This window comes from Tachyglossus aculeatus, chromosome 16, assembly GCF_015852505.1.
Source record: "Tachyglossus aculeatus isolate mTacAcu1 chromosome 16, mTacAcu1.pri, whole genome shotgun sequence".
NCBI lineage: Eukaryota > Metazoa > Chordata > Mammalia > Monotremata > Tachyglossidae > Tachyglossus > Tachyglossus aculeatus.
This window is the reverse complement of record NC_052081.1, coordinates 5,577,674-5,596,625: the sequence shown is the minus strand read 5'-3', so window position 1 is coordinate 5,596,625 and position 18,952 is coordinate 5,577,674. Positions and strand designations below refer to the sequence as shown.

The following is an 18,952-nucleotide window of genomic DNA, read 5'->3' as shown; positions in this document are numbered from 1 at the left end:
TTGTTCTTCCAGCTATCAATGGCCTCGTCAGCTACTTGCCGGGCCTGAGGATGTACGAGGGTGAGGTGGTCCACTGGCATCTCTTGAACATGGGGGGCTCCCAAGACCTTCACGTGGTTCACTTTCACGGCCAGACCTTGCTCGAAAGGGGAAAACAAGATCACCGGCTGGGGGTCTATCCCCTCCTTCCTGGTAATGACCAAGGTCCAAGGAGGGGTGGGGGGAGAAACGGATTCTTCTGAAACACATGTGAGGGAAGGTTTTCCAAGTCGCCAAATTCTCCCTTCTTCCCGGATGTACAGGCATTTGTTAAAAAATTCGTTAACAGCGCTGCTCTAAAGTATATTGTAAGCTCCTTGAGGGCACGGAATATGTCTACCAACTCTAATATATTGTCCTCTCCCAAGCATTTTGATTCATTCAATCTTATTTCATTCAATCATATTTTTTGAGCTCTGACTGTGTGCAGAGCATTGAACTAAACTCGTGGGAGAGTACAATATAACAATAGATACATTAGTATCATGCTCTGCACAAAGTGCTCAATAAATACTATTGAAGTGCTTGGGATATGAACATCCATAATTTACATATAATAAAGTCCGTTTCCCCCTCCAAACCGTAAGCTCCTGGTGGGCAGGGAACACATCTACCAACTCTGTTAGATTTTACTCTCCCAAGCACTTCACATAGTCCTCTGCCCACAATAAGTGCTCAATAAATGCCAATGATTGATGGGTTCAAGTGACTGGGTAATTCCAAATTCAGTCTGGGAATATCCTGGGTATATTTCAGGATCTAGGAAGATGTTTTTTTCTATTCATTGTGCTTCCTCACAAAACCTTCAGATTTAATTGTGTGACTGTGCCGTACAGACAGCATTACTGATAGCTCCAAGAGGCTGAGGTTTAAAGTCCTTTCTAGCTTTTGAGACATGGAACTTGGGGGCTGGGAAAGGAAGAAAGGACAGAGGAGAAATATAATTGCCTCCAATGACGAATAGGACTATATGGAGAATTGTTGTACACAGGATGCTTTCAATTTCCACTAAGTACCATAGAAAAGTAAGTAAATTTAAACTGCAACATAAAAAATTTCCAGCCAGTGGTGACTGATGTTCACTAGAATGTGTTGGAAAGAGTTGGTAAAATATCTTTCTCCGGAGGTCTCTAAAACCAGGCTAGATTATCTTTGGCCAGGCTACTCCTCACCCAGTGCAGGCCAAAGGGAGCCTAGAGGATCACTCCCTCTAGGCTGTAAACTCTTTATGGGCAGGGAATGCTTCTGCTCTATTGTACTCTCCCAAGGGCTTAGTACAGTGCTCCGCACATAGTAAGCGCTCAGTATATACCACTGATTAGGTGGATCAAATTACCACATTAAAAAAAAAAAATCACCCAATATGTGTCCGTCTTCAGGTGACAAATTCCCCGTTTCTCTCTCCATTCTAGGCTCATTTCGAACTCTTCAGATGACAGCAGAAAAACCTGGTTTTTGGCTTTTAGACACTTCAGTAGGAGATTCACAAAAAGGAGGGATGCAAACCATTTTCCATATAATCGACAAAGGTACCATCTGTGCACGGCATAGTTGTTTCAGAACCACTGTCTGTGGTGGCAATGGAAACGTTTTTGTACCGCTGAGGCAGTGAGCCACGGGGCAGGGATTCTTGAGTGTCCTTGCATCCTCCTTCCCATTTAGAGGAAAGAATGTTGCTTAGCAGATAGAGACTGGTCTTGGGAGTCAAAATGACCTGGTGTTTCTAATCCTGGCTCTCCCACATGTCTGCTGTGTAACCTGGGGCAAGTCACTTCACTTCTCTGTGACTCGGTTACCTCATCTATATAATGGGGATTAAGACTGAGCCTCATGTAGGACAGGGACTGTGTCCAACCCGATTATCTTGCATCTGTCCCAGACTTAGTACAGTGCCTGAAACATAGTATTTATTATTAATAATAATAATTGTGGTATTTATTAATTCTTCATTATGTGCCAGGCACTGTACTAAGCACTGAGGTAAATACAAAATAATCAGGTTGGACACCGTCCCTGCCCCACCTAGGGCTCACAGTCTTAAATCCCCATTTTACAGATGAGGCCCAGAGAAGTGACTTGCCCAAGAGCACACACCAGACAAGTGGCAGAGACAGAATCAGAACCCAGGTCCTTATGACTCCAGGCTCATGCTCTATGCACTAGGCCACACTACTTCTAACCACTGCCCACTGGAGCCAGAGACAATAAGGTGGTCAGAAGGAGAGGAACTTCAGTTCTTTGAGCCAACCCCTCCCTTATCCAATTCCCCAAAACCTCTCCCAGGACACATTAAGGATAGAATGCCACCAAACACATTACTCTCTTCATCCAGGATGCAAAATGCCAATGGGTCTCGGCACCGGGGCTATACTGGATTCACAGATCAGTGCGTCTGAGTATCATAGTAAGTATGAGCTCCTTTCTCAATACACAACTTCTCTTTGGGAAGCGCAAACTCTGAGATCCTATAGTAGGAGGTGAATAATGGACTAGAAAGGCATTTCAGAAGACAAGATTTGGCACTGTGAAAGGCAGAGTTGTGTTTTAAAAGCAGCTGATTGGGTAAGTGGGATGAGGTTTCCCCAGGGAACATTACGGGGAGTGGGAGGACTTTGGGAAAGGGGATGGATTTAACTGGGGGAAAGGGAGAGAGGGAGTTGGAAGAAATGGGCAGAAATGGCTGCAAGTTAGGGTAGGATTGAATGCAAATCCTGAACATGGCCTGCAAAAATGAGTACTAAACAAAGAGTACAAAGGAACAGCATGGTGACTCTTGCAAATAGAGAGAAAGGAGAGATGGAAAGGCAAGAAAGAGGACTCAAAGAAGGGAGACCAGACAAATTGAAAGACACAAGGCTAGAAACAATCCAGACTTAAGCATCTATGAGGGTTGAGGCAATTGAGTGAAATCGTATTGGATGTTAAAAGGATTGGCAAAACCCTCATCCGTAAAGGATGAGAACTTGGATTGGCTCAAAGATAATCTTGAGATTTCTAGAAAAACAATAAGACATCACTACCTCTGGTAACTGAAAATTCAATACAAGTGAAATGGTAAAGAGAAAATAGGGGTTCTTACTTTACCAAGTAGAGTTTCCTGCATTTGTTTTGGGTTTTTTTTTCCAGACTATTTGTTAAGCACTTACTGTGGGCCAGACACTGTAAAAAGCACTGGGGTAGATGCAAGATAATCAGGGTGGACAGTTCATATCTCACATGAGGCTCACAAGAAGAATGTGGAACAGTCCATGTCCCACATAGGGCAGTTGCAAGAACAGGGGTTGACAGGAACACGATTCATTTTCAGAATCTCTTTTCCCTTAGTTCTTTTGATTCAACCTCTCTGCTTCACCAGTGGAAATGGGGAGAAGGAAATGTGGATTGTGACGGGGATTCCATTTGCTGGATGATAGGGAGGACTGGAGCAATCCAGACCCAAGGCAGGGGAACATGCCTTAAGGAAAATATCAGAAGCTGAGCTTCTATCCAAACCTTTCTCCATTCTCCTCTGAGGAGCACAGGGGCTCCACCAATTCTGCAGGCAAGGAATGTATCTGTTATATTGTACTCTCCCAAGTGCTCAGTACAGTGCTCTGCACACAGTAAGTGCTCAAATAAATACTACTGACTTCCTAGCCTTCCGTTACATTTCTGACTTTTTGGTTTTCTTTCACCTAGGTAACTGGGAGCCTAAATTGGCAAGATTAAACAAAAGTGGATCTTACAATGCTTGGAGCACAGAAATGTCCACTTCTGACACTCCTTGGATACAGGTATATCAGCACCTGGCGAGATCTGCTGGCTTATTAAGGATCACATTCGTACATTGCTCGGCACACAGTTAAGCGCTCAATAAATACCATCGACGGACTGGGTTCTGGCCTGAACCCAGATTCCTCTGTCGGGTGGTCTCGTGGGTTTGATAAGGTCTGGGGAGCTCAGCACGGATTTGATGTCTCTGAGGAAAACTGGGGATTGTCCGGCTGTGGGGGAGGATGCGCCCAGGACAGCCTGCACGGTTTGAAATGAAGCCAGCAGGTGTCCTAATTCAATCGTATTTATTGAGCGCTTACTGAATGCAGACCCCTTTACTAAGCACTTGGGAAGGTACAATACAACAATAAACAGACACATTCCCTGCCCACAATGAGCTTAGAAGCCACTGGGTTTCTGTTGTTATAGATTGACCTCCAGAGGGAAGTTGTTCTCACGGGGATTCAGACTCAAGGAGCCAAACATTATCTCAAGTCCTACTTCACCACTGAGTTTTATCTGACCTACAGCACCGACAAGAGGAGATGGAACACCTTCAAAGGGAAGAGCACTTTGAAACAGCAGGTAGGGTTACACAATTCCACTTGCAAGGAAATCACTCAGAGAGGGTGAATTGAGACAGTTTGCTCAAGGGCTTACTTTTTGAAGGTGTCTGAATCTATGACCCTCATTCCAAATGAATTATTTAATATGAATTGAACTCTGCAGTAAATGCTTCCATTTCCTAACAGCATGGTAGGTTCAGAATGAACTCAAAACTTACATCATAAGACAGCCGTCATCTTTATCATCAAAGTGAACACTTCACTGGACAGTAAAACCGAACACACCAAACGGACTCCACATTTTGAACATCAACTCAAGAGGACAAAGGAAAAATTCTTAGTTTTTGTTTCAAAGGATTTTGTTTGGATTTTAAGTGTAATTAGGCATACTGCGGACTGTGGACTAAGACGTTTTTCTTAGTAAATTACCCACCTTTCCAGATTTCTCCACTAAACTTGCCATCTACATGATGCAACTAAGAAAAAAGACTCAATTTGCCAGGTGTACAAACTGGCACAGATTCTGACTCTTCTGAACCTTGGTATTTCCGACTTTCCTAAAACTGAACTATTTCCATTGGAATTACTTACCTTGGGGGGAAAATCTTACATGACGTCTCTCCTTTTTCCTTTCAACTAGAGCTTTGATGGCAATTCAGATGCCTCCACAATCAAGGAAAACAAGATTGACCCGCCTATTGTGGCTAAATATGTTAGGATCTATCCAACTCTATACTACCGCCGGCCTACCTTGCGTCTGGAGCTGCTTGGGTGTGAGGTGCTGGGTAAGGAATGTGGACCTCTTTGTTCTTCTCCCCACAGACTGGTTTGGTCAGGGGTAAGTAGGCTGTGTGATGGCACTGAAGACAAATTTTGAGCAACAGAGTTGGTTCTTTACCCTCAGTTCCAGGTGGCCCCAGACAGCCCTCACCCTGCCTAGGGTGGCACGGGAGTGGCAGCTGCAATGAGATTTTTAGACTCTTCTCTGCTGATGACTAACCACCATCTCCTCTCAGACCACTACAGATACCAAATGAACCAGTCTGAAACCACCTCATGAGGCAGCTTTAGATGGAATCCACTTTGGCTACAACTTACGCTCACCTGAATTCAAGCTTCCACTCGAGGCCTAGAGGATTCGTTCCTCTACCTCCTCCGGGCCTCAGTTAGCTCCCTCTGCTTTAGAGCCAACTGAATGGAGCTTTGACTTGTATTTCTGAAAACCCTTGTGGTTTGTTTTTGCTTTTTAAATCCACGTGCTTCAATTTCTAATTTATCCATCCACCTTTAGTCAAAGAGGAAGGAAAAGTTCATATTTCCTAACAGTGGAAGTCGTTTAACATTGGATTGGGTTTCCAGGAAAGGAGGTGCATTCTTCTATTCTGGGGATTTAAAAGTTCCAATAGGGTAGGGTCCTATCCGTGTGTGATTATTTAGTCGGGGGAGGAACGGGGGGAGGAGGGGCCAAATGACCTCTTAAGGGTCTTTACGAAGATACGGTTCCATGACTCCTGTCCTGATTTCTATCCTGACAGGTTGTTCCATGCCCCTGGGAATGGAAAGCAAGAAGATTGCAAAAGCTCAGATCACAGCCTCCTCCTTTAAGACGTCTTGGTGGGGAACCGCTTGGGAGCCTTCCTTTGCCCGCCTCAACGAGCAAGGCCGGGTGAACGCCTGGCAGGCCAAGGTAAAAACTTAGAAATGCCCCTGTCGAAGCGCCCAGGAAAGGAAACAGAGACAGCTCATTAGGGAGGCCGAGCAGGGTTAGAACAGCAGCACGGGAGCTCCCAACTTCCACTCGTCTCCTGTGTGACCTCGGGCAAGTCACTTCACTTCTCTGTGCCTCAGTTACCTCATCTGCAAAATAGGGATTAAGCCTAGGAGCCCCATGTGGGACAGGGACTGTGTTCAACCCGGCTAGCTTGTATCTGCCCCTCAGCTTAGTACAGTGCCTGGCACATAGTAGGTGCTTAACAAATGCCACAGTGATGATGATGATGATCTATCGGTGGTATTTACTGAGTGCTTACTGGGTACAGAGCACTGTACTAAGTGCTGGGTGTTTATCCATAGTCAGATTCTAGCCCAGTTGTTGAACTGCGGTCTTTCAGCTGTTTCCAGTGCCTAAATTAGAATCGTTCCCAGCCTCTCTAGTTACTCAGTTTCAGGAAATACATCAGTGGCATTTATTGAGTGTTTTCTGTGTGCAGAACACTGAACTGAGTGGTTGGGGGAGACCACCCTCCCCCAGGCAGTAAGAGGGCTGAGCTCTGGTGAAGAGTTCATGCTCATGGTGAAATTGGTGAAAAACCTGTCAAAACTAACCAGGGGCTTGGATTAGAGATCACTATTTTGCATCTTCCACAACTAGCTTGGGGGAACAGAAATGAACAAAGGCAGTCTAGGAGGATACACAGCAAGCCGAACCCAAATGGGCTTCCGAGTTCCCCATCACCTTCTCTCAGGATATCTGTGGTAATTTTGGGACTTTCTATGGCATTCCCAGCCACCTCAACATACACAGGGAACCTACCAGACAGAAAAGGGAATTATAATGCTAATTGAGTATCTCAAGGGAGAGTGCAGCCATGTAAGTGTGCAGGGAAAGTGCCTACCAACCCTGTTAAATGGTACTCTCCCAACCACTTAGCAGAGTGCCATGCACCCAGTAAGCACTCAATATGATTAGTCAATCTCCCAGGAAGAGGATCTAAGGGTGCCTAGAAACTGAGGCACTAACAGGACACGTTTCATGACCTTGGGCAAGTCACTTCACTTCTCCGTGCCTCCGTTACCTCATCTGCAAAATGGGTATTTAATGCCTGTTCTCCTTCTTAGACTATGAGCCCTGTGTGGGACAGGGAATGAGTCTGACCTGATAATCTTGGATCTTTCCAGTGCTTAGAACAGTGCTTGATGCATAATAAATGCTTAATAGATATCACAGCCATTATTATTACTATCTTCTTATTACCAAGGAGTCAAGTAAGCTCTTCAAAGAAGGTGGTAAGGGCAAAGGCAGGTGCAGAGTCAGTCGATCATCTCTGAGCACTTATTGTGTGCAGAGCACTGTACTAATCGCTTGGGAGAGTACAATATAACAATAAATGGACATATTCCCTGCCCACAACGAAGAGTAAGAGGAGAGTGAAGAGCTGTTGGAATGGTGTGGACAGAGAGGGTGACATAAGTTGAGGAGATCTTGACCTGGGATTCCAGGACCACTCTGTGCCAGGAGAGGCTCAGAATCTAACAGTAATAATAGTATTTAACCTATTTAGACTCAGGACTACTCAGAATAGAACATGCACCAATTGCTCTTCGATTGAGGAGTGTCTTTGTGTTGCCCTTAGTCAAACAACAACAACCAGTGGCTGCAAATCGACCTGCTCCAAACCATGAAGATAACAGCCATCACCACCCAAGGTTCCAAGTCTCTCAACCAGGAAATGTACGTGGAGACGTACACGGTCTTTTACAGCGATCAGGGTTCACAGTGGAAACCTTACACGGAGAACCTCTCTTCGATGCCAAAGGTATGAGTTTGAAATCTCACCACAGGGGAGGCGGGGGGGGCCCAGGATATTGGGAAATGGGGGAATTGGCATTGAGTTCCAGCTCAGCCATTGCTTCGCCTCATGACTGGACAGACAGATTTCACCTTTCTGTGCCACCTGTAATATGGGGAGGGCAGTTCTGACTTTAGGGGAACATGTGCCACGGCTCCGTTCTGGGTCCCCCTCTAGTCTCCATCTACACCCACCCCCTTGAAGAACTCATTCACTCCCATGTCTACAACTACCACCTTTACATGGATTATTCCCACATTTATCTCTCCAGCCCTGCCCTCTCTCCTTCTCTGCAGTCTCTAATTCCTCCTGCCTTCAGGACATCTCTACCTAGATGTCCTGCGGACACCTCAAATTTAACATGTACAAAATAAAACTCCTTATCTTTCCACCCAAGCCCTGTAGTCCCACATCTTTCCCATCACGGTAGACAATACTACTAGCCTCCCTATCCCACAAGTCCACAAACTTATCATCTCACTCATTCAACTCACATCGCCAGAATCCCCCTTTCCCCCTCTGTCTAAACTGCTACTATGCTGATCCAAGTACTTAGCCTATCCTGCCTTGACTATTACATACGTTTCCTTGCTGACCTCCCTGCCTCCTGACTCTCTTCACCCCAGTGCACATTTTACTCTGTTGCCCAATTCGTTTATCTACAAAAAGTTCAGTCCATGTCTCCCCACTCCTCAAGAACCTCCAGTGGTGGCCCAACCACCTCCACAAGCAGAAAGTCCTTACTGTCGGCTTTAAAGCCTTCAATCAGCTCGCTCCCTCCTACCTTTCCTCACTGATTTCATACAACAGTGCTCCTCTTGCACTTGCTCACTGTGCTCCTATCAATCGCATTTATTGAGCGCTTACTGTGTGCAGAGCACTGTACTAAGCACTTGGGAAGTACAAGTTGGCAACATATAGACACAGTCCCTACCCAACAGTGGGCTCACAGTCTAGAAGGGGGAGACAGAGAACAAAACATATTAACAAAATAAATAGAATAGATATGTACAAGTAAAATAAATAGAATAATACATACAAACATATATCCGTATATACAGGTGCTGTGGGGAAGGGAAGGAGGTAAGGCGGGGGGATGGAGAGGGGGAGGAGGGGGAGAGGAAGGAGGGGGCTCAGTCTGGGAAGGCCTCCTGGAGGAGGTGAGCTCTCAGTAGGGCCTAGACTATCTCTTCTAGTTCACCACCAACCATTTTCCTATGTCCCCCACTCTGGCCTAGATCTCCCTCCCCTTCCATATACCCCAGACCACCATTCTCTCCACCTTCAAAACCTTATTAAGGTCATATCTCTTTCAAGAGGCCTTCCCTAATTAAGTCCTCTTTTCCTCCACTCCGTCTCCCTTCTGTGTCATCTATATACTTAGCTGCATCCTTTGAACACTTGATATTCACCACCACACACACCCTTAGCCCCCAACTTTTAGAAATATATTCATAATTTATTTATATTAATGTGTCCCCCTCAATCAGTAGTATTTATTGAGCGCTTACTATGTGCAGAACACTGTACTAAATGCTTGGGAGAGCACAGTACAGCAGAATTAGCAGATACGTTCCCTGTTTAACACACACACACACACATTCTAGAGGGGGAAAGACATTAAATGAATAAATAATTTATATTTCAAAATTTAAAGATACTTACGTAAGTGCTGGACAATTGGGGCAAATATATGAACAAAGGCCTAAACTATAAGATCCTTGTGGGCAGGCAATGTATCTACCAACTCTGTGCTGTACACCCAAAAGCTTAGTACAGTGCTTGGCACACAGTAAGTGCTCTATAAACACAATTGATAGATGTAAACATCACTTGGTTTGAAGTTGAGTGAAAAAGACTCAGCGTAAGAGTGTATCTGTATATATGTTCATAATGGACTCTAATGTATCTCTGATTTTCCTCCAGATTTTTATTGGAAACGTCAACACTAATGGACATGTCAAGAACTACTTCAATCCACCTATATTTTCCAGATTCATCCGCATCATTCCCAAAAGCTGGAATGACAGCATTGCACTTCGACTGGAACTTTTTGGCTGTGACCTTTACTAGAATTGTCAAAGCATAAGAGAACCCTCAGTTTTGGGAGGCAGGGGAGTTTTAATCTATTTCCCAGTGGTTCTGTTTCAGACTTTACATATTTTCATTGTTCATAATGTTTGTCAATTTTCTGGTTTACCTATAAAATTCAGTGCTTAATTCATGACACTTCTCCTTCATTATGTGAGGGCAGCTGTTATGCCCTGGTATTAATTCCTATCCCTGTGGGAAAAGTCTATTAATGGCGATGCCACTAGCCTGGTGCTTTCCATAAGGGAATCTATCACTTTGGAGTACACTTGTTAAGCAGATTTGAGTCTCCAACGATCTATGTTTTAAATAATGTAACAATGTTGATATAATGTGTTGCTGTTATTGCATGGGAAGTGAGTTTTCCCACCTTGAAACTGATAGACCTAAGCAGGTTAGTTGTTGCCCTGCTGAAATATTTCAGGGTTTGCTACTTAGGCATACAAAGATAGCTAGAAAGAAACATTGCTTTGCAGTGTTTAATGCCATGTAATATCTATGTTGTAAATTGTTGCATAAGTATTATTTAAAAAAAAAAAAAAAGAATTGTCAACTTGCTGTTTTACATTTTAATGCAGGGTGTGCTCTTACCAGATAAAGGCCTCAGCAGCCTAAAAGAGAACTAAAATTCTGAACGATTTTCTATTTTATGCCGTGATTTTGATAATCCCTTCTCTATCGCAACAGTCTAAGCCCTGAACAGAGTATAGTATAGACAGGTTTTCCAGTGCCCACTCTTCAGGCTATGAGAGAGACTTTTCCCTTGGAAATTTCCCCATCTTGCTGAAACCAGGTAAAACGGGGTATCAGAGGTTTAATGGAGTCAATGAGCAACTTCTATCTCTGTGCCTCAATCTTCTCCTCTGCATCAATATTTTCTCTGAGGCAGCAGCATGGGTGGGTTGTGAGCAACTGGGAGATTTTGAATTTAAAATAGAAGCATCAAAGCCAGAGGGCTAAAGAGTCTGATAGTCTTGTTAATGTATCTTGCTTTTCCTTCTCTACCAATGGGAAGGATCAGCCTCTTCCCTCTCCCCCACCAGGGCTATTTGTTAACTGCTTACTATATGCCAAACACTGTACTAAGCGATGGGGAAGATACAAAATAATCAGATCAGACACAGTCCTTGTCCCACATGGGGTTCACAGTCTTAATCCCCATTTTACAGATGAGGTAACAGACACAGAGATGTGTAACTGAGGCATAGAGAAGCAAAGTGACTTACTCAAGGTCCCACAGCAGATAAGTGGTGGAGTCAGGATTAGGACCCAGGTCCTCTGTCTCCCAAGCCTATGCTCTTTCCACTAGGCTATGCTGCTTCTCTGCTCCTTTCTTTGTAACCAAATGAATGTGGTTTAACTTTAACTCAAAAAGAGCAATCATTTCTTATGAAAGCATGATTAGATCAGATATGGTATAACAGAGGAAAAACTTGAAGAAAAGCTTAAACAGCTACCCTTCATGTTACATTCAAACTGCTTTTTAGTGTTCAGGAAACAGCGTGGCCTAATGAAACCTTCACAGCTCGAAGTTCCATCTGGAGGGTTTGTTCATCTAAATGTTTCTCTTCCCTGTGGCGCATCAAGCCTCAAACCCTCTCAATTGCTAAGCCATACTGCCCAGGGAAATAGAAATCTGTTGTTTAGGATCCATTAGTTGTAACAGTATTTACTTAATGCCCATTAGGTGCAGTGCACTGTACTCAGAACTTGGGAAAGTACAACAGAAGCCTCAGGCAGAATCCGGGTGTACAAGTACTCTAATGGGGGAGACATATATGGGTACAAAAATATATGGGTACAGATTTGCTATTTTAGGATTCTAAAACTGCTTAGCCAAAATACAAGACCATAAAAATACCTTTAATATTAATGCTACTAAGCCTAATGGATAGCATGTGAAAAAAAAGCATGGCCTAAGGGACAGAGCACAGCAGCACAGGACTGGGTGTCAGGAGGATCTGAGTTCTAATCCCAGCTCCACCAATTGTCGCTGTGTGACCTAAGGCAAGGTACTGGCTTCTTGGGGCCTCAGTTACCTCATCTGTACAATGGGAATTAAGGCTGAGCCCCATATGCGACGGACTGTATCCAACCTGATTAGCTTGTACGTACCTCAGCACTTAGTACAGTGCCTGGTGCATAGTAAGCATTTAAATACTATTAAAAAATATGAAAAGACTCTCTTTGGAGAGAAATATCTTCCAGCCATTTCCTTTCCCCACCCTCTTTTCAAAAGATCTGAGAGTTATTTGAATGAAATTGCAATTGTGTTGCTTGCCATTCATCTAAACATTCAAAAACTGCTGTTTGTTATAGTATAGTCTCTATAGGGATGGCTGTTGACACAATCAATTAGTGATATTTATTGAGCACTTATTGGGTGTAGAGCACTGAAATAAGCACTTGGGCGAGTACAATGCAACAGTTAGTTGACACATTCCTTGCCCACAAAGAGCTTACAATCCAGAGGGGAATGGCAGACATTTGGTAAATAAATAATGGATATGTCCATATGTTCTGCGGGGCAGATGGACCAGTAGCACTATAAGCATTTCCTCTAAGGAGGCAGGGGTTGAAATCGCAGGAAAGAAATGCTGCTGTCATTCCTAAAGCTATGCTATCTCCCCCTCTGTAAAATCTACCCCCAATTCAGCTTCTCCAAAAACCCATCCCCTTCCCTCAATCAATGGTATTCATTCATTCAGTCCTATTGAGTGCTTACCGTGTGCAGAGCACTGTAATAAGCACTTGGGAGAGTACAATAGCTGAGTTGGTAGACACATTCCCTGCCCTCCTAAATAAACTGCCTCCTCCTTTCTGATTAAGCAAGCCTGGGTCAAACTGGAAGTGGTCCCTGCCTCACTGGGAAGAATCTCTACTCTGTTGTTGAGGGGCTCTGCTCATCTGTGGCTCTTTGCTGGGACTGCACATCCCAGCAGTCCACTGGCGCAACAGTATTTCTGGAAGAAAAGTCTGGGCTCTCTTCCCTCCTGGCTCCAACGCAGCCCAGACCTGCGGAGACCTGGGCTAGTCGCACACATTTCCATTTAAGACCAGAATTAATGTCCATTGACAGCACTCGAGAATACTGGACACTCCTTTGCCACCATGCCTTCCCCTACACACACACACACAAAATCAAAACAGGAGACAGACAAGCTGAAAGTCACAAAATAGCCACCTAAGCAGACTAGAGCAGGCCAGACCAGGGAAAGCTGGAAATTCCAATCCACTGAGGGCTCTATGTTTTGTTGTAATCTCCTAAAGCTGCAGTTCTTTTGGGGTGTCTTAACATACCCTAGTTCCCCACCCTAGAACTTCCCCACCGTAGAACTTCCCCCCAAACCATGATAAACTCAAAAAAAAATAAAGGAAAATGATAGGTGGATTGTGTCCCGAGAAACGGGAAGCAGGGTGGCCTAATGAATAAAGCCCAGGCCTGGGAGCCAGAGGATCTGGGTTCCAATATCAGCTATACCACCTGCAACCAACTGCATTTGAGCACTTAGTGTTCAGAGCACTGAACTAAGCGCTTGGGAGAGTACAACCTAACAGAGTTGGTGGACACGTTCCCTGCCCACAACAAGTTTACAAGTCTTAGATGGAAGACTGGGACCTTGGGCAACTCACTCAGCTTTTCTGGGCCTCAGTTTCCTCATCTATCAAAGAGGGGGTTCAAAACCTGTTCTCCTTCTTAGACTGTGAGCCCCATGTGGGACAGGGACAGTCTCTGACCTGATTAATTTCTATCTACCTCAGCACTCAGAACACATACTAAGTGCTTAAACACCATAAAAAAAAATCTGATCTGGATAACTCTGCTCTCTCCATTTCCCTTTCTCTCCAGGTTTCCCCAGAGCAAAACTGTCTTTACTAATAATGATAACAACGGCACTTCTTGGACCCTTACAATGTGTCAGGTTCCCTGCTAAGCAACTGGGATAGAAAAATCATATGGAACACAGTCCCTGTCCCCCTCCCCGCCTCAGAAGGGTGGAGAGCAAAAATCTTATCCCCATTTTATCATCAATCATCATCATCATCAATCGTATTTATTGAGCGCTTACTATGTGCAGAGCACTGTACCAAGCGCTTGGGAAGTACAAATTGGCAACATATAGAGACAGTCCCTACCCAACAGTGGGCTCACAGTCTAAAAGGGGGAGACAGAGAACAAAACCAAACATACTAACAAAATAAAATAAATAGAATAGATATGTACAAATAAAATAAATAAATAAATAGAGTAATAAATATGTACAAACATATATACAGGATATACAATATTTACAGATGAGGAACCTGAGGCCCACAAAGGTTAGATGCCTAGCTCGCAACAGAAGGCAGGTCAGTGGCAGAATTGGGATTATGACTTACGTCATAGGACTCCCAGGCCTGTGGCTCTTTCTGCAGAATCAATCAATCGTATTTATTGAGCGCTTACTATGTGCAGAGCACTGTACTAAGCGCTTGGGAAGTACAAATTGGCAACACATAGAGACAGTCCCTACCCAACAGTGGGCTCACAGTCTAAAAAACCAACCTACGCTTGGTTCTAGCATTGCAGAACCAACGCTAACCTGGCTGCTTTCCCCGACACCTCACTGACCCGGTGGGAAGGGATCAACCTGACACCTGTGATGGAGGAAGTCACCTTTCAATTGCTTTTAGGCCTGGGAGAGGGGCGGGGTGCTGCTCCACTGCTGAGGGAGATCCTGACAGGGAGTGGGGGTGGAGCTGGGGGTAAGACGATGATACCACATGGAGCCACGCACAGCTCCTTGAGGCAAAGCCCGCTCACCATTCAGGGGAGAACTGTGGGCCCAGCCTCCTTACCGGCCCTGAGCTGCTGTGGGCAAGAGTACCGGCCATGGCATGGGGTTGGCCCGGTCTCTGGGTGCTGGTGGTCCTCTGCAGCAGCTGGCCACTTGGTCAGCAGCATGGCACAGAGGCAGCTGGGATCCGGGACTACTACATCGCAGCTCAGGCTATAGACTGGACCTATCGCCCTCCTCAGCCCGAGGACCTCAGGTAATCCCCTGGGCAGCGGTGGGGGGGGAGTCAACAGGTGGACTGCCCTCCAGGCCGCCTTGGGCGGGGGACCCTTCTCAGGCGCTTGACAGTCAGGCCACCCTCCCCGTTACCCCAGACCCCCTAGCTGTTTACCCAAAGACAATTTAATGCAATTGGTGTTGAACTCTCACAAATCAATCCTATTTACTGAGTGCTCACTGTGTGCAGAACACAGTACTACACACCTGGGCGAGTGTACAGTACAGAGTTATGAATGTTATGAGTTTTAGCAGGACACAAATACACATCCTGAAGCATTGCGACTCAACTGTTTAAGCACTTCACCTGATTTATTCCATTGCCAAGGATCAAACTTCTGTTTTATATTTGCAGTGAATGCAGTCCTGTTAGTGAGTTAATGTGCTGAGTTATGGAAAAACATCAAAATGCAGAGCACAAACAAGCACTCTCCCTAGAAGCTCTGTTATCCACGCTTCCAGTTTTCATAACAAATTACTAAGGTTTAAAAACTTGGGTGCTTACAGTCCCCTTTTTCCTTCATTATCCATAAACGCAAATTGGTCAGCCTTGGGGTATCAGTATTTGTCAAAAAGATGAACCCTCAAGTTATTGTGGGGAAATGACGAAAAGCAAATGATAGAGTGCTTCTCCTTAGTGCTAATGTTGACTATTATTAATCAAACCTTTAGCTACATCTGAACTAAAAACTGATGTTCTTCTTCAATTCTTCACAATTGATTATGAGATAAATGATTGACTGTCAATCACCTGAACTGTTCAATGAAAACGTTGGAGCCACTTTTTAACTTTTTCTAGAAAGTTACATTTCTATCTTCATAATTGATCTATTTATTGAGCACTTACTGTGTGGCAAGCACTTTTGTAAGTGCTTGGGAGAGTACAGTACATCAGCTGGTAGACACATTCCCTGCCCACAGGAAGCTTACAATCTAGAGGGAAAGATACCCATTAAAATAAGTTACAGCTGTGAGCAAACTAACCTTTTTTCCCCCCTAAATCACATTAATGCTAAGCTCACCAGAGTCTTTCCACTTTGTTACAACATTACAAAAAGAGAAGTAGCATGGCTTAGTGGAAAGAGTAAAGGCTTGAGAGTCAGAGGGCATGGGTTCTAATCCTGGCTCTGCCATTTGTCAGTTGTGTGAACTTGGGCAAGTTTCTTAACTTCTCTGCGCCTCAGTTATCTCATCTGTAAAATGGGGATGAAGACTAAGCCCCACATGGGACAACCTGACTACCCTGCATCTACCTCAGTGCTTAGAACAGTGCTTGGCACATAGTAAGCACTTAATACCAACATTATTATTATTATTTGAAGTTTCCAACAAACTGAGAATTTGAAAAACCTTCATTGAAATTCATTAACTTTTTCCAGTTCTTTTATTTTTACGTTTATACATGGGACATCACCATAAGTTTTTCACAGAATATAAGTGTCCACTATTTTGTACATATGCACACACTGTTTACTTAACTTTTCAGAGTATTAGCACCTACTAAAGAACAAAAGAAAACTTTCAGCACTGTGCTTTCTTTCCCATGAGTTCAGCTGTGTCTTATCTTCTGTGTAATTTGTTTGAGCTGGAGAATTTTATATTTTCAAAGATTGATTCTAGTAATAACTGATGCAAGATGTTGATTCTTCTTGTATCTCGCTTGTTAAACTTGGGAAGGTCAACTTCACTAACTGCAGAAATTTACTGCTAAAAACTGGTCTGACCACTTGAGTTTCCTCATGTGAAAAATTGTATGTTATGTACACCTAGTTCTTAAAGCCAATTGTTTCTTGCCACAGCTGTGAAAAAGCTAATTGGGAGGTGCAGTTTTGGAACACACAATTGTATTGCTTTGTATGATTTTTCCAAAAGCCAGATAATTTTCAGAGAAAATTCCAAGTTTCACCCCTCTCCATAAGTATCTCTCAATCACCAACAAGCAGTTTAATGTTAAATTCAAGAAAAAGCATTTTTTTTTCTTGTAACAACCTGAATATTGACCTTTGGGTAAAAGTCCTGTTTTTGATTTTGCCCTGAGGTAAATCTCTTTGAAAAACTGCAAGAAACTCTTCTGTTTGCTATTGAATGAATTCTAGAACTCCATGCATTTTTTTTCACCTTTTTGTTTTGGTTTTAGTAGCAGCCTGCTGGTCTAATAACATACAGAAAATTCATAGTCATGAAGTTCAGTTTTCCTTCTACTCCTCAGTCTTATCTGTTTTACCCAAAACGAAGCACACTTACCAGAGTATAGTCAAGGAAGACAGGGTTTGGACTTTCCAAGCAGGCTCTGAGGAATTTTCTAAAAATCTGCTGTGCTCTTTCTTTGCCTACACTGCTTTCTGTCAGAGGCTCCTTATTTCTGCCCCAGGAGTGTTGAAGGCTAGCTCCAGGAAGAGGCAAAGTGGGTTTGTCATTGCAACACCTTCAACTCAGTCCAGGTGCATCCACTAGCGCTAACAAAGGTGTGATGCGGGCACACTTTTAAAGTCACGGAAACCTGCAGAGAGAGCAGTGGCATGTGGAAATCAAAGATGTTTCAAGAGAGGATTAGCCAGGAAAGTACCAGAGCCTCAAAAGGCAGTTAAACCTAGTGGAAAGAGCAAAATACTGGCCCTCAGGAGAGCTGGATTTTAGCCTTGTCTCTGCCACTAGCCTGCAGAATGACTGGGCAAGTTAGTCAACCCCTCTGAGCTTTGGCTTCCTCACTTGAGGAACAGGTGAGGCACAGAAAAGTTAAGTGGCTTGCTCAAGGTCACACAGCAGACCAGGATTAGAAACCCAGGTCCTTGACTCCCAGGACTGTTTTCTACCCACTAGGCTATGCTGCTTCTCTAAATTATGTTTCTCATTTCCCCCCCAAAACCCCTGGACTTGCTCTATTTTTCTCTTTCTAATGGAAAGGTGAGAAACTTCAATCACCCTAAATCAATCATTAGGATTTGAAGGCTTACTGTGTTCAGAGTTAATCAGTCAATCGTATTTATTGAGCACTTACTGTGTGCACAGCACTGTACTAAGCGCTTGGGAAGTACAAGTTGGCAACATATAGAGACAGTCCCTACCCAACAGGGGGCTCACAGTCTAAAAGGGGGAGAGAACAAAACCAAACATACTAACAAAATAAAATAAATAGAATAGATATTTATGAGAAAAATGAATAAATAAATAGAGTAATAAATATGTACAAACATATATGCATATATACAGGTGCTGTGGGGAAGAGAAGGAGGTAAGATGGGGGGATGGAGAGAGTCCTGTACCAAGTGCTTGGGAGAGTACAGTACAACAGAGTTGGTAGACACTGGTTCCCTGCCCTGCAAGGAGCTTACAATCTAGAGAGGTGGTTACACTGTTTTTATCTTTTTGGGTTTTTTTAGCTCTATGAAAAAATTTTTTTTAGCCATTTTGGCAAACTTTCATATTAGAAACTCTATGAAACCTTGAGTATGAATTAATTAAAATGGAGGATAGGGAAGCAGAGTTTAAGGGAAATTGTACCTTCCATTCAATCAATCAGTCATATTTATTGAACACCTTTGCAGTGTGAGGCACCGTACTAAGCACCTAGAAGAGGATATCAGCAGCAAGACAAACATTTTCCTACCTTGAAAGGGCTTGAATCAAAAGCGAGGGAAAGACAGACTGGAACTCTCTGGAATTGGAGTTGATGGTGAGGCACAAATCATATTTCATGGATTGTTCCTTTCCCGCACAATCATCAGCACTTATGTTTCTAAAATACAGAAGCAAAGAGTTCTTCCTATCAATCGGAAGAAGTGAAATGAGCTGTAAACTCTCTCTAGATTCTAAGCTCACTGCAGGCCAGGAACATGTCCATCAACTCTGCTACACTGTCCTCTTCCAAGTGCTTAGTACA

At 43.8% G+C, this 18,952-nt stretch overlaps 2 protein-coding genes across 2 annotated transcripts in view; both read left to right on the top strand.

Moving 5' to 3' along the window:
* Positions 1-10,151, top strand: part of LOC119938175 (coagulation factor V-like) — a 44,536-nt gene extending 34,385 nt beyond the window's left edge. Inside the window, exons 17-25 of the mRNA XM_038757880.1 lie at positions 13-192; positions 1,452-1,568; positions 2,372-2,443; positions 3,718-3,812; positions 4,222-4,377; positions 4,999-5,143; positions 5,894-6,045; positions 7,712-7,894; positions 9,854-10,151. Coding sequence (XP_038613808.1) covers positions 13-192; positions 1,452-1,568; positions 2,372-2,443; positions 3,718-3,812; positions 4,222-4,377; positions 4,999-5,143; positions 5,894-6,045; positions 7,712-7,894; positions 9,854-10,000 — 1,247 coding nt within the window. The 3' untranslated portion in view covers positions 10,001-10,151. The remainder of the gene's footprint in view (positions 1-12; positions 193-1,451; positions 1,569-2,371; positions 2,444-3,717; positions 3,813-4,221; positions 4,378-4,998; positions 5,144-5,893; positions 6,046-7,711; positions 7,895-9,853) is intronic.
* Positions 10,152-14,891: 4,740 nt separating this feature from the next.
* F5 (coagulation factor V) overlaps positions 14,892-18,952 on the top strand; it is a 41,235-nt gene continuing 37,174 nt past the window's right edge. The window contains exon 1 of the mRNA XM_038757868.1: positions 14,892-15,052. Coding sequence (XP_038613796.1) covers positions 14,892-15,052 — 161 coding nt within the window. The remainder of the gene's footprint in view (positions 15,053-18,952) is intronic.